Source organism: Cyanistes caeruleus, chromosome 4 (assembly GCF_971803275.1).
Source record: "Cyanistes caeruleus chromosome 4, bCyaCae1.hap1.1, whole genome shotgun sequence".
NCBI classification, from domain to species: Eukaryota; Metazoa; Chordata; class Aves; order Passeriformes; family Paridae; genus Cyanistes; species Cyanistes caeruleus.
The window spans coordinates 19911435-19932030 of NC_141704.1; the positions used below are offsets into that span (position 1 = coordinate 19911435).

Consider the following 20596-nt stretch of genomic DNA (forward strand, 5'->3'; position numbering starts at 1 on the left):
GAGATGTAGGCTTTTAGTCTCATTTTAATATAATGCTAGTCTCATCTCACTGGCAATTATGAAGCGACTTTGACTCTCTGAGTTTGGCCTTTTCTTCCTATTCTGAGAGTTAAATAAGATGGCTCAGTTAAGGAAAATGTCAATACTGTGCGATTTTCTTGCATTTATTAATACAGGGCTTTACCTTTTCAGCATTCTCTTCTTTTTAGCCAACTAGAGCTGTGTTACTGGCATTCTTTCACTAAGTAGTACCCACAAGTAATTTAATATCCAGTGAATGATTTTATTTTTAATGACAAAATATTTGTTTCACAATTCTGGCAAGCATGAACAAGCCCTAGGGATCACCATCTCTGCAAGTTTTGTGTGACCTTAATGACAAAATAACCCTCCCAAACCAAAACCAAACCCAAAGAACCAGGAAATTCCAAAATGTAAATAAATTAATTTTAGAGCTTTTTGTGTTGGCACTCTGAATCAAAAAGTGTTAAAAACTAGAACAAGTAAAGAAACTTGATCATAGTAAGTGACTGCCACAGACTTCTGCTTTCCTCCAAGTACATTAGGTACCTTAAGGAACCTGGGATCCTACCAGTGATGTACGCTTGTAATGAACCAGCATGAGCAGCACAGGGGTGCTAAGCTCCTTTACAAGTCCCACAGGAAGGTGCAAGGGGTTTCTCCTGCTCTCTGTTCAAGCTTTTGAAGCAGAGGGGACTGACTGCTGAAAGCATTTGCTCAAAATCCCTACTGCTATTGGCACCACAGCAGAAGCTGGGAGAAAAGAGGGGAGAAAGAGGAAAGAGGAAAGGAAGAGCTTGATTCTCACTATGGATCTTAACCTCTGTATTGTTTTTCCTTGTGTTTCTCTTGATCTAATTTCTTTTTAAAGAAGTTATAACCTACCACGTCACCACTTCCACTTTGTTCAAGTGCTTATAGAGCCCAAGCAATTAATTTCTAAATGCTGGGGCAGTCTGCATCTGCCAGGTAGCTCAGCAGCATGCATGCCTGTCAGCACAGCCAGTTGTCTTTTTATTTACCTTTAACCATATAAAATTCACAAGTCAGGATTCTGATATCTCTATTCCCACAACCCACAGCCATGCCTAACCCAGAAGCACATGTTTCATCATTTATTCTTCCCCCCTCGCTTATGCCGCTTTGTTTCTCCCAGCTCCGAAGGCCTCCATTCTCCTCCTGTCTATCTGCTTCTAAAAGTGGGTGGGACTGCTCACTGTAATTAACTCCTGGAGATGACAGTAATGCAATGCCATTACAGAGCTCCCAACTTCAGCTATTCATATTTAAGCTAAACAGGTTTTGTAAAAGAAAACTATTATTCACATTATTCAGAAACTGCAGTGTCTACGAGAGCTACTTGGAAATTATTTAAGTAAAATCCTTTCTTCTGCAGAAATTTGCTGCATTCTAAATGTTTTGTGGTGATTGAATGATTTTTTTTTGCAGGTTTTCTTGGAAAAAGTTGTCTGCTGTCTTTCTAAATTCTACCATTTCAAGCTGACCATCACCAGAAAGCTTGTCTTCCCTCAAGGTTGCTGCTATCTCTTACACAGCACACAGCAGCACACGCAGTAGCCTTGTGCAGACCTCGTGCAGGGCTTTTACATAATGTGCCAGCTTGTCAAATGGGGGGCCAGGCCACACAGAGTTTTATGGACAATGTTGAAGCTCGGAGTTGTGTTCCAAATCTGAACAGAAGCCAAATGAGCATTATCAACACCAAAAAAAACCCAAAAAAACAAAATAAAAAACCCCAAACCAAACCAACCAAAAATAAAAAGGAAAAAAAAAAAAGAAAAACAATCCTCTCTGTCACACTGCCATATTATTAAATGCTTTATCAGTTGTTTTTCTGGCATTTTTTCCAATGTTGTTTCTAGCCTTAAAACCAGCTAGGCTATAACATTCCTGCAGCAGGAATTTATATTAATCCTTTTATAAAACAGTCAGAAAACATTCTTCTTGTACTGTCTTCCCAAATACTCTCCTTTCACAGCCCCCTTATTCTCCCTGTGTTTGTGGTGTGGAGCATTTCCCATGCTGCATTCCATGTCACTGGCAGGGCTGCAGATGGTCACAGCCTGTCACCCACCTTGTCCTGGAGAGCTGCTGAACAAAGTGTTTGAAGCTGGCAGCTCCAGCCTCCACAAAGAAAAGTGTCAGGACTACCCCTGGGGCTGGAGGAGAAATCTGCTATCCCTCTCATTTCCTACTTGCTTCTTTTCCTCCCTTTTTTTACATGCCCCCATTGTGCCTTCACCTTACAGCAAAAAGAAGGGGCCTAGAAGAGATGGCCCATGCCTTTCCTAGTGAAGTTGGACTTTTCCTCCTGTACTCAGTTCCAGCAGAAGCTTGAATGAAAGTGTTTCCTAAATACATAACTCTCTCCACTGCTTCTTAGTTTTTGACACTAAGACACACAAAAACTACTGGTGGCTTTACAGATGTGTGAGTGTGAGCATGCCAGCCACCAGCATCCTGAGTCCTGAAGTGCCCTTGAACAGATCTGTTGGCAGCTACAGCACCCACTGGTACCCCACGCATCCCACACCGAGCGCTAGGGCTGCCGACCCTGAGGTGTGCTGGTGCCAAACATCTCCTCTTCATCCCTCTCACAGACCCTGTATGACAGCTCCAGAGGGGAACTCCCCATTCCCTGTCACTAAGCATCCCAGATATTACAGTTCTCCAAGCCACAAGTCCATCAGCTTAGACTTCAGAAAGGTCTTCATACATACAGAGTAGGGGGGTCCCACCAAATAGGGCAATTTCTAAGAGCAACTGGAAAATGTATAAACATCATGTTAAGCTGCAGAGAAAGTGAAAGATGGCCAGGTCCTTAATGCAAGCAGGACACGTTACCTTGTCTGTGGTCATCACATACAGATTTTCTTGGGTTTGATCAAGGACCAGGTCCTTCTTTACGGGTTTGTTTAGTTCGATAGTAAGAGAGCTGTACTCAGTTGCAGTGGATGACAGGAATACCTATTTTGTGGAAGAAATAAAAAGGTGGTTAATGTTGCCTTAAATATCATTATATCTGGCTACTGCTGTAAAAGACAATAAAAATGTTTCTAAAAATATAGTAAGAGCAAAAGGAGGACTAAGGTGAATCTTCAAGAAAAACATTGAGGTGCTGGAGAGTATTCAGAGAAGGGCAACAGGACTGGTAAAGGGTGTGGAGTGCATGTCTGATGAGGAGCAGCTGAGGGTGTTCAGTCTGGAGAAATGGAGGCTCAGAGGAGACTTTAGTACTCTCTACAATTACCAAAAAGGAGATTGCAGTGAGGTGGCTGTTGATCTCTTCTCACAATTAGCAAGCAAGAGGGAGAGAGGAAAAGGCCTCAGTTTGTGCCAGGGGAGGTTCTGATTAGATATTGGAAAATATTTCTTCAAGGAAGTTTTGTCGAGTGTTGGAACAGGCTGCCCAGGCAGCTGGTTAAGTCAACATCCCTGAAGATATTTAAAAGACATGTAGATGTGTCACTTAGGGACATAGACTTATAGAATCACTAAGGTTGGAAAATACCTCCAAGATCACAGAGTCCAATTACCAAACTAGCATCACCATGTTCACCACTAAATCACATCTCTATGCACCACATCCACATGACTTACCATGTGGTTTGGTGGGACTTGGCAGTGCTAGGTTTAAGGTTGGACATGGCCATCTCCTTCAAGCAAAAGAAGGTGTTTGGTGTTGTAATCTTCATATTTTAACACCACAAACATGTCAAGCCTTAAGCACCATACAACTAGAACTTATCAGAGCTTCAGCTTGGGCTTTATATGGCCACCTCCATTCACTGAACAGCCAGAAAGACTACAGAATGAAAAGTTGCTCTTAAACCAGTATGAGCTTGAATAGAGATAAGGTTAAAGCTGTTGTTAGATTACCTAAAGGCTGTTTATATAAAGCTCTCGGTAGGTAAGTAATCCTTCAGGAAAAGTGCCATTCAGGCAATGCTAATTCAACCTGTGTATCAGATAGCTGAAGTACATCAGAAATAATGCGTCTTTTCTTTGAGACGAAAAATACCAAGCTCCAAGAGTATTTGCTCCAAGTATGAGATCTTATAAATCCCATTTTGACTTTTAGATCATAGACTTTTAAATAGTTTCCAGTCTTTTAATCCAGTTGGTTACCTTAAGAATTTTACCATCCGACGTTCCCAGAAAGGCCACGGTGTGCCCGTTCTCCACAGCCACAGTGACAGCCGTGAGATTCATCCCTTCCTTTTGCAGCACCGGCTTCTCTACAACACCATTCCTACTGCCCAAAAGGTACGGCAAGTGCTCGGAGCCACAGGGGAAATTTTTGCTTGCATTCTAATAAGGAATAGTAATACAGAATGATGTTAAACATTCAGATCACTAATTCCTAGCTAAGAATGAAGTGCAGTCCTATTACTAGACAACATAAGACCCCTCAGACACTGAAGAGTAGGAAGAGAGAAATGGATTTTCTGTGCATTTGCCCCCAGCCAACAGGCAGTAATCAGCAGCCTGCTAATTGAGAACTGCTTCCACACTTTCACTTTCCAGGAGACACAGGGAGGGAGGGAATTTTTTTTTGGTTTCTGTTTCATTATAGCAGCAGTTTCATTATAGCAACAGTTTAAAAATTAACCACTTGGTTTAATTAAAATGGACATGTCATAGAGACTGGTTTAACCAACTTTGCCTTGAAGACTGCTTTTTAAATTGCTGTTTTGTTACTTACTTTGCTGCATTCCATCAAAAAACAACTCCCTGGCAACTGTCTCATGGACTTCAACACATTCCCTCTTCACTGCGCTTTAATCCTCAGCGGCAGCAAGAGCCACCAGAAGGAAGTTCATTCACACCTTGCCTTTCCTACTATATTTAGTAACAAAACCATTTTTCTGATCTGAAATCCACACTTTCTTTTTGTCAGCAGCCACGGCCACTCGTCACATTCAGGATTTCTGTGTTTGATGCTCACCCCATATGCAGGGTACTGCAGCAAGTAACACTGGTGGTTCAAAGCCAAATGTGTAATTTTGACTCATCAGCACTACTGACTTACTGTGTGGGAGAAGGCTTCAGTCTCACACGATGAAGGATTATGAGTCAATACCAAAAAAAGGTTTTTCCATGCCCTATCTCTTCAGCTGTTCACTCCTCTCCCTGGACTATAGCACACCACTTCCCAAGTTGTGCTCAAACAGCTGTTTATGCAAGTGTGTACCTTGCTCAGGCTGGCAAATTAAGACATCCTCCTAAAAGCTGGCTAAGTTATTTTTAAGATGATTTAATTTCTCAGCCCAGTTTAGTGTTGGCTGCAGTAATGAATGAGTGGCATGCACAAGTGGGGCTTGGGAATAGAGTGCTGTGGGCAAAACAATCATAAAGCCAACAGAGATGTTGAAAATTGTCTCTTAGAGATAGTCATAGATTGAAGAACAGTAACTGAACCTTGTAACATTACCCTTCAAAAACCTTAGAGTCAAGGTAATGACAGGCCATAAAAAGATGGCTGTCATGCTATACAAGTAATTTGAGCTACATCAAAATATGAACACCACTTGAATAAAAGAAATCTGGGTATTTCAGTTGTCTAACAATACAAATACAAGTGAGAAAGAATGCTGAATTACAAATACCATCTAAAAGATTCTTACTACCATGTAAGAGCATTGTAAATACATTGACTGAAACTACAATAGTTTACAGTGATCACCCAGAAGCTGATCATGGGAGTAAAAAATCCCTGTATTTGACTCAGTAATTCCCATACCAGAAGGATCCCTTTAAAAGAAATGCACTTAGGAAAGCAATGCTTATCTTTGAGAGAACATCAAATCCTTTCTAACCAACTCAAAATTTTGTCATTTCTTACTTGTCCACAGCCCCACCCAGCCACGTTACATTTCTACAGTGACTCCATCTATTGAGTTTTCAGTCATCTTAACATAGTTTAGCTCAAAACCTCCTTAAAACTCTTAAAATGTAGTTGTATATTTTCCACAAACTCTAACACAGATGCTAAAACTAATATTTATATTATTTATATTACCAGTCCATGTAAAGCACACGGGTTTTCTGCTGAAAAAAGTTTGTAAAATGAGCTGGTATTCTTTTTAGTGTAGCAATCATTCCGGTTTTTTTCCATCTTTTCATTGATCTGACGCAAGGAAAACACACACATAGCAGATTTTAGAGAGCTGTCATCTTTGTTTACTTTGCTGAAGAGTGCAAGAAGAATTTTATCATCTGAGGGAGTATCTGCAGGTTGTCCCTGCTGAGCCATGCTCTCAGCCAGTTCTTTTCCAGGGGTAGTGATGTAAGCAGAGTGACAGTGGTCATAGGCACCATCATCATCTTTGCAACCCAAGTCCATTTCAAAGTAGGAATAATAATGGGCATCATCTTTGCACAGACGTGCAATCAGTGTGCGGTTGTTGACAGGTTGTTTCTCTTGTTGATTAAAAATAAAATAAACATAATTTTTATCCTCAAAAACTGCCACAAATTGTTGTGTGCTTGATGAGTGATAAGCTGACTTAACAGCTGCTGAGTCTGTATACATTTCAAAAATGTCTTTCCCATCCCTGGCGTAAAGCTGCCGGGTGCTGATTATGATCCCATTGTCATTTGGTCCATTCCCTTTCCCAACAAACAGCACTTGGTCGTTATTCAGGGAAGTGATCAGTCCCACAGTTGATACATTCTCATCGTTGCTTGCCACGAAGGACTTTTCTCCACTACTGTCTACGTAATACTTCTCATCACTAATGTTTTGCAGATCTCTGATGGCACAGATTCCCTTAAAAAGGCTTCCACATACCACAGTTGTATTATCTGCCTTGTTCAGCAACAGCAATTTGTTGTAATTGTCAGTCAGTACGGCCTCTTTACATTGATTTTCATCAATGGGAGGTGTGCATTTTTTGTTGTCCTTTCTTGGACCTGTTTCTACAGATCTTATTACTTCCAGGTTTTCTGTAAGCTGATACAGCGCATTTACCACTCCCAAATAGATTATCCCAGTGTCGTTATCCACTGTTAGATGATTTAGCTCTGTAGCACTCTGAAAAAATTTCAGTTCCTCATTTCTGGATAAGGTGACACAAAAACCGCTCAAAATGGTCAGTGTCCAGATCCATAAAGCCATTTCTATGTAGTACCTGGAAAGGGAAAGAAAATAATAACATGAAACATACAGAAAAATACAATTTACACAAAATCTAGAAATGTGGAAGTTTTTCATGATTTAAATACACTTATCCTTGTGCAGGTGTAGACAGCATGAAGATTATGGAAAGCCTCAAATCCTGTTAATTACCTATCAATTTAATCTGTTGGGGAAGGATTTAACAAAGTCATATGTCTAAATGGTGACCATATAACCAATTACATAATCAATCATGTGAAAGCAGAATGAGAGCAGCCAATTTGAAACAACATGGAAGGACAAAATGTAGTGGTGTTTCTTCAGACAGCATCATGCTGTGTCAATCATTTACTGCTGAAATTTTAAAAATAATTTGGAAAATCACAGTTTCGGGTAGCTCCTCCTTAAGAGGTGGGGGGGGAATTTACGTAGAAGTCTTTGAACCAGTTGGTATTGTGGGCTTTCCCCAGAAAGGGAAAAACCTTCAACTGGGTACAAGCAAGGCTGGGTCTGGCTGCTGATGCTTTTTGAGAAGGTGTTACACTAATCCTTCATTGATATGAAGCCAGAAGATGGTAGACACCTTAATATGCAACATTGCCTTTGACTGCTGGTATGCATTAAGGTTCAACACTTCCATTCACTAGAGCACTGCTACTTAATAGTTTCAAATCTGTCTTAAGAACATCACTTAAAATTTTTTTGGATTATGATTCTGTTACCTTTTCTTTTTTTTAAATCTTTTTCAGATTTGTTAGTTCCCAAGCAGACCTCCTGGCTGTTTGGAATTAGAGAGACTTTCTGCAACTTGTTAACAGGAGTCTAAATTTAATCTGAAGACTTAAATGAGGAGTTCTCTGCTGACTCCCTAAGGCCTGAAAATTTTGTGAATGTTTTCTCAGAGTGTTTAGTTCTGTGAGCATGCTTGGACACATTGATGTTAGGGGGAAAATATGAATACTGTTTGTAGGAAGATCAAATATAATCCACCATATTTTCATTTTCAAAGTAATCCATGGGATTCCTTAATGTGATGAGGAAAGAACCTGTAAATTTACAGGGAATCTCAAGTTAAATCTGAAGAAATCTGGAGTCTAAATAGAAAGGAAACACATAAAAGACAAGAGAAACATTTAACAAAGCAATCTAACAGGCAACAGTCTCATAAGAGGAGAAAAAGATCATGACATACCAAAACCAGAAACTGAAAAAATAAAACTTAAAAAAATAAGAATAAAGGAACCATGCTCCTTTGTCACCTCTTACTTCTGTTTTGGCAAGAGCAATAGACACTGGTGCGATGTGAAAGAGAATGGCTGAATCATCATTTTTACTGGATAACTAAGACTAAATGTTAACAAGCTGGATGTAAAAGTTTGAGCAGGGAAGGAAGGACTTTTGTTGTGAGCATAAGCTATCTGTGAGCTTCCCAAACCACTTCAGCACTGCCAGCAATGCGTAAAGACAATGCCTGTCCTCCAGTATCTGAGCACATTTTGTTCCTCTATGGAGAAAATGCATGTGCAAAGGTGAGAACAACTGTCCTAAAATCAGAGTGAACTGAACTTCCAAATCCCCAAAAAACTACTAAATGTAACTCAGGATAAATAAAACACTAACTTCAATCTTGTTTTGCTGAAGCTCCTATCATGTACCAATCTGAGCAACTAGCTACAAAATGATACCAAAGACAAGAGAGTACATCACCACCAGCACAAGCTGCACTTTCTAATGATAGATTGAATTCCTATGGCAGTGACCAAGAAAAGGCTAAGAATTATAACCTATTCTCCAGACACACAGACTTTAGTACATGTTTTGCAATGTAATGAAGTGATGGGTCTCTTTACAACAACAGCTGACCTGCTCTAAGGAATCCAGAATTCATCTGAATTCTTCTTTTCTTATTGCTCCCAAGGACTTCACTTTTCCAGCCCTGATCCCACCTTAATTCACCATTGCTAAGTGATGTGATAATGCTTGTCATCTAGTTTCAAATATTATCCCTTACAGTTATCTGCAATGAAATAAAAAAACATCTTGACACTCTACTACGGCGTTGTTTCATACCAGTTTTATCATTCTATTATCTCCTGCACAAGGATCAAACACAGAATTGAGATTCATTTGTTCCTGCTTTTCTCAGGTTTCTTTTTAGATTATTATAATCTCTGCTCTCAGTCAAAGAAACCCCCATAAATAGCTCTACTTACAGAATATGTAATCCAAATGAATGGAAAACAATTAATTGTACCTTCATTCTTGTACTCAGTTCACCTCCACGTTCCTGTATTTCAGTGGATTGGACAACCCCATTTTGTCCATTGGTGGCACCCAGGACACAAAGGCTGCATTTGCAATACTCCTGCCTTTGTCCCAGAAGAACAAAGAGTCTTGCTGGTCCATGCCAGAGACAAAATTTAAGAAAAAGTACATTTTGCATGTCTAAACCAGTCTCTTAGAGGAGTAATTAATTCTCTGTATAAAAATGGGTAATGCTTCCTTGCTAACATTTTCTGCCTTGTTTACTTATAAAATTTTTGACTTAAATTATTCAGAACTACATGCTCTCTCCATTAATAATGCCTTATCTTTGTTTGTTTACTTGTTTGTTTTTGTTATTTATTGCTATCATTCCTGTCTCATGCCAACCCCATCAGATCAGCTCAGATCTCTATGCAAGGTAACAGTTCATCATTCTCTGTACTTATTAGTTTCATTTTCCATCCTCTCTCCAAAGCAAATAGTAAACAAAAATTAAATACGCTATGAAGAGATTCAGAATTAAACTCTCATTCACTTATCAAATAGAAGGCTTAAGAAAATTAAAAAAGCAAATAAAATGAAATTATATGAACTGCAACCACAGGCTACTTTCACCTGATTTTAATTTAATTGGGAAGAAGCAGCTGGAAGAATCCTTCTATGACCAGCTGATGTGATACGAATGACAGTGCTGCTATTAACACAGATGCTGTACTGAATTAGATGCTCTGGGAATGTACCAAGAAGCAGTCTCCTGCTGTGAAAAATTTCTGTTTTAAATGAACAAGTTGCAGAAACACAAAAGAAAAGGTGTAAGAAGCATAGGCTGGAGCATGGAATCCATGATGTTCTACACAGGAAATGTATTTCCAATGGCTTAATCACATACTGTATTTACACACAGGTCTGGGTGGCTTACTCTAAGTCATGCTCTGCCCCTGAGAGCTGCCATACACCCTCCACACTCAATTTCCACTTAGTTTTTAGCCCTTAGCACAGTCAGGATAAAAGAAGACCAACAGAGCTTTTGCCCACATATTTTTATTTTTCCTCTCTCAAAGCCTTGTCTCCGTCTGGCCTCTTGTCCCCCCTACTGCTTCCTACAAGAAATATGAAACTCTAGAAGTTATGTGCAGGAAACACAGGGTGCCCAGGAGAACACTTCATACAGGGGAACTGCCACAAAGTGACACCATATTGGAATCACACAACTGCCAGAGCTCTGCTCCACAGAGATCAATTTTAAAGTTAGTACCCATAACTTTGTATCTTTTTACTCATCCAAGACCAATAACCTTAAATAACACCCAATTCTTCAAAAGGTATGCAGAAAAAAGGAGCATCTGTAATCCACAAGCACAAAGTGAACTTCAAACTGACTTCACATTATTATAAACAACCCTAAGAAGCAGCAGTAGTACCATGCTGACATGGACTTGGCAGGTGTTCTCTTCCTCCAGTGTAAAAGTATCTTTTGTGCCTGAACAGAGGAATCTTCAACATTTCAGCCATTACCTGTCACTTTAGCCTTTGATGTATCTTTAGCTTTATGCTAATTAATTTCTTACATTTGCTTCAGCTGAAGTGAAAGAATATCAAATTTTGCCTGGAACTGGAATAACTGAGAATTAAAACAAGTGTTGTTCCCAAAAAACAATGGACAAGAAAATCTTCAGTGAAGGAATAATCTCACCATTTTAGCTTCTGTGGTGTTTTTGCAGAGTATTTCTTCATTAAACACACATATATATTTAATTAAACCATGCAATGTCCTCTCATCCAGACAAATTTTTTTACTTGAAATTCTGTTTGAGACAAGCACTTCTGGCAAGCAAGGCACGTATTGATATGCTTTAACAGCAGGAGATAAAGAAAACTGTGGTTCTCCCAGCAAACTTTCCCCTATTCAGAGGAACTCCAAAAGATGTAAAAGACACTTAAGCTGGAAAAAATTTTGGTAAAAAAGACTCAAAAATTCTGATCTAAAAAAGGTTAAATCCAAAGAATGTGCTCCAAAGGCATAGTTATCTGGGGAAAGATGAATTAAATTCTCCTCTCTCATTTTGAGTAACTTTTTAGCTTTTATTAAGTGTGCCACAGGTTGAAAAGAACTCAGCTTTCAGTTTTGGGCTCAAAGGAAGTCAAAACAGAAACTGGAGAATGTATGAGAAGCAGGGGATGGACATATTTTCAGTCTGGATTTCAAAGCTTCTACTTCTGCATGAACTGTAGGTAAACTCTTCCTCAGTTACAACTTTTACTACTATTTCCTAAAACAAATGAGTGATGGAGCTCACTGGTTCAGAGAATGAATCACATGAAACAACACTGCAGGATTCAAATCCATTTCCCTAGATCACGGCACCATAATAGAAAGATTTTGGACAGAGAGGAACAATTTTGTTGGCGTACTATGCCACACATGCAGAACTGGGAGAACCAGTGATCACTGTGATGGTGCCCATCCCTGTAGCTGTGACAGTTTGCTGATAGCAGATGGGACCTGTGGGTCAGAAAACTGAGGGAGGTCATGCTGTGGAGACTGAGAAACAATATCCACTTCATTAGATGTTGTGATAGCCCATACTGCTCAAAAGGAGTAATTTTCCTTCTCTTTCACATTTCAAAACACAATTTGCTAAGAGGTACAGACCATCTTCATATGGAACAAAAAATCCCACCAGGTCAAACTGCCTGTAAACTGGTAACATATGGACAAATAATTTAATTCTGTTTCTATTCCTGGTGTGGAAGACAAAAGTTTTGCTTGTTTTCACAAGGCAAACTTTCAAAGTTTTTTTCTTTCTTTTTTTTTTAGTAATTTTTAATAATATTTCTTTTTTTTTTTAATATATGTAATAGTCATATTGACACACATCTTCTGTTACAAGGACTAACTGAAAATTATGGATTTGACAAGGAAATAATTAATGTTATATCCTCAGATCCTGTTCATTCTGTTGGTTTTTTCCTGCAGTCCCTGGGAAAACAAATGGAATACACATGGAAATACATATTCAGGTTACTGAAAACCAGGGTTTCTTATATCAAGAATAAGCTGTGATGCCCACCAAATCACTGTCACTCCACTCCATGGCTAAACAGGATGAGAGAAATATGATGAAAGGATCAGGGGTTGAAATAAGGACAGGGAGACATCACTCATCAATTACCATCACAGGTAAAACAGCTGCAACTTAGGGAAATTACTTTAATTTGTTGCCAATTAAAATCAGAGTAGGATAATGAGAACTGATACCAGTTTGAAAAACCTTTTCCCCACACCCTCCCTTTTTCCTGGGCTCAACTTTAGTTCCAAATTCTCTACTTTCTCACTGCAAACAGTGCAGAGAAGTGGGGAATGGGAGCTGTAGTCAGTTCATATCATGTCTCTGCCGCTCCCTCCTTGTCACACTCTTCCCCTGCTCCAGCATGTGCTCTGCCCCACATGAGACAGTCCATGGTCTTCTCCAAAGTGATTCCTTCCCAAGGCTGAGATTCTTCATGAACTTTTCCAGAGTGGATCCTTTCCACAAGGTGCATTTCTTCAGGAACAAACTGCTCCAGTGCAGGTCCCCCACAGGGTTACAAGTCCTGCTAGCAAACCTGCTCCAATGTGGCTCCTCTCTCTCTCCACGGGCCACAGGTCCTGCCAGGAGCCTGCTCCACCATAGGCTTCCCACAGGGACACTTTCTCCTTTGGTGTGGGGGCTGCATAGATCTGTTCCCCTGGGATCCTCCTGCAGGGGGATCCTGCAGGGTCACAGCTGCCTCACCATGGCCTGCACCATGGGCTGCAGGGGAATCCCAGCTCTGGTGCCTGGAGCACCTCCTCCCTCCCCATCTCCCTTCACTGACCTCGGTGTCTGAAGAGCTGCTTGTCTCACATTTTTTTACTCCTCTCTCCTGGCTTCTTTTGCACAGTAGTTTTTTCCCCTTTTTAAATCTGTTATCCCAGGGTGTTATCATCATTGCTGAGGGGCTTGGCCCTGACCAGTCTGGGTCTGTCTTGGAGCTGGCAGGCATTGGCTCTGCTGGACATGGGGGAAGCTTCTATCAGCTTCTCACAGAAAACACCCTGGTAGTCCCCATTACCAAACCCTTGCCATGCAAACCCAATATACCTATACCATAGTTTCATTTGTCAAGAATGAGCTGTACTTTGGCCTAAGGAGGAGTAAATCTATTTCTTGTGCCTACATCATCAGCAGAAGCCAGCAGTGTCTGGGAGAGGAGAGTATGCACTGCATGCTTCCCCTGGGAAAGGGGCACGAGCAAGAGGTTGTTTCCATCACTCTGGAGACTCTCATCTTTCAGAAGATCTGAGATATCAGCAGCAAAAAGGGGTCAGATAACTCACTGCCCGAGATAACCCATTAACCCAAGCAGACACTGTGGCATCCCACAGCCTGATTAGCTGGAAGCTCAAGGTTAAAGGGATGCATTTGAAAGGATGAGGAAATGTTTTATGAGCAAGATGATCCAAAAGGAATTTTAAGGAGGTTTTTTGACTTTTGCTTACATCCCTATCAACCTTCACACAAGTTAAAAAGATGAGTCTTGGGAACCTGTACCACCAATCATTTACCAAAGATCATCAAATCTTTCTCGCGTTTCACAGCCTTCAGAGGGGTAGGGAGGGGCTTAAACAGGGTATCTCATCCAGCTCTAGTATCCCTGGCAACTAAAACAGTATTGCTGCATACCACCAAGCCAAACAGAGATGTTTTCTCCCACCTTGGAAAAGGTTTCTCCAGGCATTGCAATTAAATTAACAGCTGAGGAACACAACTGCCTTTTACAGTAAGTTCTATATCCATCAGCATCCCAGCATACCTATGACAAGGACTCTTGTGAACCTGAAGAAAAATTGGCAGGATTGTGTCAAAAGTTTAAGAGATGCAAACAGCTAGAAAATTCAGAGTTCATATTAATAATTATGTTATTAACTTCAAGCTAAATTAATAACACTATTAGTAGTCTGAATCAAAACCTTTCATCCATGCACACCTGAACTTTGAAGTATTTAATATTCTGATCCAGATCCAAACTCAGAGCAAGAGGGAGCCATGTGAGCCTTAATTTTTCAACTAGGAGTCACTCAAAAGAGCATTAACAGGTAATGAGACTCAGAAAATGCATACTTAAAACTTTTGCTATTGCGCTCCAGAACTTCCAATAATGTCCTGTTTCTGCAGCATCAGCAGGTAAACAAAAAAAGACGAGTAACTCTTTGTAGATTTATATGCACTCTTTGAAGCAGAGACTTTAATGAATTCCCTGGTTCACTTCAGTCACACCTGACAGTGTTTTGATTTTGAAAATCTTTTACACCATGGATTCTGCCATAGGCCAAGTACAGGTTTTTTGGCTGGTCTTAGGACTCCAAATAAAATTTCTTTTCAGTGAAAACACTTTCCAGATTTTACAGTGCCAAGCAGCTTAAAATAAAAGTCAATAAAAACAGCTGCTGTGGAGAGACCTCTTTTGACAGCATTCACTACCAGCAATTACAGATTATAAACCACTCTGAGACAAGGTTAGCTTATGCCAGAAAGGTCTCTTTAAATATTATTTTTTATTATGAAGACAAGTGTTCATATTATCATCCTAAATCAGAGGGTTTCACATTCACACTCCAGCCCCACTAATGCAGGCAGGAGCACACACAGAGAAGAGAAACACTGAAGAAGCAGACCTGCATTCACACCTTCCTGGACCACACCTCCCATTCAGCTTGGGCCTCTACATTCATCCCTCCATCTTTTCTCCATTCTCTCAGTAGCAATGAAGCACTCATTTTAATGAGGCCTCACTTTCTCAAGTGTTACAAAGATGTAGTTGATCTGCAAGAAAAGCAGCTGTGTGACCCGTTTAATAGCAAACAGCTGACTTGTCAGGAATCTGAACCCAAAGAATCCTCTCTGACCTGCTTTGTGATTCTGTTGAAGCCATGAGATCTCCTAATGAACAAAAATTAAGATTTTATTTTTATCTACAATCTCACTGAGCACTCACCCAGTGATGTGCTGTGGACTAATACCCAGCTGAATCAGTCTGCAGTCAGCACAGGGTTACAGGCCACTCCAGACCCTCCCAGAGTTGCTTACACTTTTACACTAGCTGATCCTGCAAATGGCCAAACCTAATTTGTCTGTAAGTGTAAGCACCTGCTGCAGCTGCCTGAGCTTCAAGGGGGGGATGACTTCCTGCAGCAACCGCTCTACAAGGCGGCCACAGAAGCCCAGCAGAGAGTAGGGATGCCTCATGCACACTCACCAGCTCCATGTAAGCCCTAGTTTATTTTACCCCTTCTGCAACCCAGGGGAAAAAAAATATTATTTTCTTTTTTACTGGTGAACCTGTAGAAAGTGAGAGTCTGGAGCATGGGAAGGAGAGCCCAGGGAGTTAGGATAGTGCTGATTTCCTGGCTTTCCTTGCACTAATGAGGGTATTACAGCACAAGGAGAAAAATGCATTTATACTGATAGTAAAAGGAGACTCTGTGTCACCAGCTCTATGCTACAACAACGAATTGCTTGTTTTCAGTGTTATAAGGTCATCTTCAAGGACTGGTTTTGGACTTCCCCTGGAAAAGCCAGAAGGGAGGCGGATTTTCTTCCAGCATGGGGGAATCTGAGCATGACCATACGGAAACAAACACTAAGTATTCTGGCCCCTTCCTTGCCAGAACCAGTTCCTCCTTGTAATTAACCTTGCAATTAACCATTTATCACGTACACAAAGAAATACTGAAGTCAAAAGGACACTTCCAGCTTGTGTGAATTCAAATTGGGAGTTCACAGGCAGGCAATCGGTCTTGCTGTCCTCCTCGAAGCTGAAGCACAGAACCACGCTCCGATGTGCAGCCTTTTGCAGCTGCACCAGCCCCCTGTGTCAGCAGCTTGAACCTGCATGTACCCCTTGCTGACTTGAGCACAGCCAGAGGACAGCTGCAAAGAGCCAAGGATTTCCTCACTAAGATATGATGGTACACAACAGCACACAGATATTTAAAGCTATGCTGAATTTTGGTTCGAGGCAGAGCCAACATTTTTGTCTTCCTGTTATATTACAGTCTTATAGGGCTTAATAGAAGGATCATGTAGAAACTGCAATGATAATGCCATATGAAATTTATCCTATAAATCAGTGGGGTAATAAATTTTAACCCATAAATGCAAATATGGTGAGTAATTAATGAAGCCCCATGCAAAAAAATCCTTTCCTTCCAATTCTACCTCTCACTTGGTAGTGTGTCTGCTGTGTGATTCCCTGTCTCATCACGATGCTGTCTCCTTATACTCCTGTTTCTCTTTATTTTATTTTTGTATTTGGGTTTAGCAGATTCCTGCATTCTTAATTTTCACGTATTTATCTGTCTGTGCCAGTGGTGTATCCAGGTCTACTGAGACATGGGACAAAAGCCCTATGAAAATGGGAAGCTATTGACCACTCACAATAGAGTACTACAATATACATTGTACTCAGGCAGCTGATAATGCAAGCCACAAAGAGAGGGGTGGATGGGGAAAAGTCTTGAAATGGAAAGTTTATTGATTGTCAGGAGCTAAGAAATACACAGATGAGGAATAGAGAATTTTCCTGGCTCCTGCTGCTAGAGATAAATCACAGGTGTTATCTGGTTTGTCTTTCCTGAAAAATTTTTAACTTTCATTTGGACCATTTGTATCCTTACGTTGGTGTTGCTCATTTTGATCACTGAGATTAAAGTGAGTTTTTTTTCTCTCTGTCCTTCAAATTAATGTTCATGACAGCTTTTAAAAAGCCCTTTTAAAAAGCCCTTTTATTTTGCTTGCCTTACACATCTTTTCTCATCTTCTTACAGCTCCTCCTCCCCCCACCTTCTTACTTTCTTTTTTTCTTAGGCACAGCCTCCAAGTTTTCCTCTCTTACAGTTACTGCTACAACAGCCTGAATACTCTCGTGTAAAGTCTCAGATGACAAAGTAGGAGGTAGAAGAAAAAAAAAGGAGGAAAAATAAAGGAAGAAGAATCTCAGGTGATACTCAGATCTCAATGGGGATATCAGACATACTCACTGCCTTATTGACTTCCTATTTCTTTTCAAACCTCACCTGGAAACACCTCTTTTGTTTCTTGACTGCTTTCTCTTCTTTTCCCCCTACTGCTTTCTCAGAAACAAGAAAAACACTGTGAGACATGCTCAACTTGGTGGCACCAGCTGATACTCTCCATACTCAATGTTCACTCCCACTTGGGGAGTGGGAGGGAACGAATGTGCAAAGAGATGATGCTGGATGAAGTGGAGTCCTGCCTCAGGGAGCCATGAAAAAGCAGTGGTACCTGATGCAGATGGAGCCACCCAGCAGAAACAACAAACTGGGGGGGGGCTGCTTCTGCTCATAAACAGATAATTCCTGCAGCTGAGAATGGAGCTGGGAGAAGATGGGGAGACACACAACAGGGCATAAACAGCTTGGAGAAGCAGAGGCATAGCAAGAAAGGGCACATGGTAAATATTTGGTAAGGCTTTTAAGGGGAGATGAGTTGAATAGAATCCACAAGAAAGGCGCCTGCAGAAAATTGAACACCATACACCATATAACTGGTTAAGGACAAATATAGAGCAGGCTGTATGTTCCAAGTCACATTTGATTGCACTTATTCATTTATCTATTGTGGCTTTTGGCTGCTACAAACAAAAAGAAAAAAAAGTAATTGCAGCATTTTCACTTGTGTTTAGCTTTTCCTGGTGTGTTGTTGTTGTTGTTTTAATAAACACACAAGGCTCATCTAAATGAATGGAGTGTCCCTGGCTCTAACAGCACAGTGCTGACTTGTGCTGATCCAATCTGCCTGTGCAGACACTGTGTGCACTTCTATGTTTTTAGCCATTGTATTTCACTCCAAACCTACATAGCTAGTTAACCAGTAATTTGCATGAACATGACAGCATCTACTGTCAGCCAAAGAACTGTAAAATCCCCTTCTTATGGATGCGTAACATGTTATGTACATGTTAACATGCACATAAACATGTGTATAAAGTGTGTTTTCCTTGTTTCAGAAGTGTCCAACACAGGAACACTTATTTCAAAACAGAAGCATGATACTGTGCATGATTAAAATGTATTGCTGCCTATTTCACACCAGTCTCTGCGTAACCCCTCCAAAACAGAGGTCCTTCCTTTAAAATTATAAGTCATCAGTCATGATGAACACAACATTACAATCTCCACAGAACAACTCTAACACAGACAGACGCAAATAAAATCAGTCAATTGTTGTCACAGGTGGGCTCAGAACCCATTCCAATTGAACTTGCCAGCTGGGCCAGGACCTGTCATGGACTGCGTTGAGGGCTCTAGCAGATGATGCATAAACTTATTGAGAATCACAGAATGGTTTGAGATGGAAGAGACTTTCAATGATCATCTAGTTCAACTTCCCTGCTCTGTGCAGGGACACCTGCAATAGACCAGGCTGCTCAAAACCCCTTCCAGCCTGGCCTTGAATACTTCCATGGGTGGGACACTCACAACTTCTTTGGGTAACCTATTGCTATTTCTCACCAGTCCCATCATGAAGAATTTAATTCTTATGTTGAATCTAAATCTATCCTCATTCAGTTTAAATCCATTGCTCCTTATCCTGTCACTAGATGTCCTGGTAAAAAGCCACTCCATTTTTCTTATGAGTCCTCATTAAACAGTGAGCAGGCCTCCCCACTCCTATAGAGTGCCATTTTTACTTGGAATGTTCCTGCCCAGGAAGTGCACATTCATGTATGATCGATCGTTTGTGCCCCAAAAATATCATAGATCTAAGTCTCACAATGTGTCTGTATAATTACTCATCCCAGATTCACAATTTTCTCTTGTTTCCTCAAAGGATTTTGAGAAACACAAGTTGTGCTTCTAAAGATCAGAGGATGCAATCTGAGGTGCATAGAAGTAAATAGTAACAGACAAGCAGACCAGCCCTTCCACTCCTGCTATCAACAACAGCCCACTGGTTGGAGGATTTGTTTATCTGCTTGCTGATTGCATGATCAAACCATTCTCAAATAGTAGTTTAACCTAAAACAACTGCAAGATTCAGAAATGTATCTTTAAAAAGAAAAAGAAAAGGAAAAAGCCCTCTTGTTTGTTTCAGTTTCCTAACACTCAGAGCTGACTCTTCCTAAGAACTGGTAACTCTAAATCCTTTGCCTTTGACTGAGGAACTGGGCTGACCATGCTCAAACAAAGGAGCAGCAATTTCCAAACTTCTGGCAACACAGTGCATCTTTAACCTATTGTTTAAATAGGTGCTGCTAAAGCATCCCTGTGAAAAAAAACACATGACAAAAGATGTGAACCCACGAGTAAAGCCATGCAAACTCTCACTACTTTCTTAGCAGAGGAGCTGCAGGACAAGCTGGGTGCAGCATTTGCTTCACACAAAGTCCTGCTTATGATGATCCCAATTCCGTTGTGTTTTGAAGTTTGAATAAATGCAAAAGTATGCCTTGTGAAACAGCCAATGCTAACAAGTGGAAAAGAGTTCTCCACCAAAACTGCTGCTGCAGAACACAGTGGAATTCTCATTGTAACAAGATGAGTTTCTTCTATGTGTTTGTACTAGGATGGGGAGGTCACTGCTGCTCAGCAGCTGGTGGGAACATTTTTCTTCTCACTGCTACGAGCATTTGGACACACGAGTTAGCAGAGCCAATGAGGGGCAGCTACACTTTACAAGGGGAATAGAGAGCAGTATAAATCCTCCTCCTTGCATGGCCAGTTTCATCCCACAAGACTAATTATTCAGGCAGCCTCCAAAGACTTCGGTTGGGCAGCTTTTATCATGCATCTTCTGAGCTCTTAGGCTAAATGTTTCTTTTACAGCACCCAGTGATGTGGTTAAAAGGTCTAAGCCAAGTATATTTTACAGTGTTTGCTTTGTACATTAGATACTTTGGTATATATATATACATATATATATATTTTAAATACAGTAGCTGTTCCATGTATTTAGAAATTTTGTACAGTAGATAAAATCTAAATTCAAACACATTTACACTTTCTGTTGGAGAATATATATCTAGGAAAGTCTTCAAACACAGTCACATATATAAACATTTTCAACTGTTTAAAAGTGAATAAGCTGAAAATTTGTAGGGGTATATTAAGATAAAGTTTATTGT

At 40.4% G+C, this 20596-nt stretch overlaps 1 protein-coding gene and 2 long non-coding RNA genes across 12 annotated transcripts in view; 1 reads left to right on the plus strand and 2 right to left on the minus strand.

Moving 5' to 3' along the window:
* The window catches only part of PLXNB2 (plexin B2), a 248422-nt gene that overhangs the window by 72361 nt on the left and 155465 nt on the right, over positions 1-20596 (minus strand). For all 9 annotated transcript variants that reach the window (XM_086886939.1, XM_086886943.1, XM_086886941.1 and 6 more), the window contains 3 exons: positions 6065-7175; positions 4171-4353; positions 2887-3009 (listed from right to left, as the gene is read on the minus strand). In XM_086886939.1, coding sequence (XP_086743065.1) covers positions 2887-3009; positions 4171-4353; positions 6065-7175 — 1417 coding nt within the window. The remainder of the gene's footprint in view (positions 1-2886; positions 3010-4170; positions 4354-6064; positions 7176-20596) is intronic.
* LOC147653464 (uncharacterized) lies at positions 12261-14286 on the minus strand. Its single transcript, XR_015286199.1, has 3 exons — positions 14165-14286; positions 13286-13461; positions 12261-13167 (listed from the first exon to the last, which is right to left on the minus strand). It is a non-coding gene; the product is annotated as an uncharacterized LOC147653464 (long non-coding RNA).
* LOC111922982 (uncharacterized) lies at positions 15603-19244 on the plus strand. Of its 2 annotated transcripts, XR_015286195.1 has the most exons (5): positions 15676-15715; positions 15977-16418; positions 16506-16616; positions 17347-17449; positions 17588-19244. It is a non-coding gene; the product is annotated as an uncharacterized LOC111922982 (long non-coding RNA). The 2 variants fall into 2 exon arrangements; XR_015286196.1 differs by lacking the exons at positions 15977-16418; positions 16506-16616 and having other exon boundaries at positions 15603-15715; positions 17317-17449.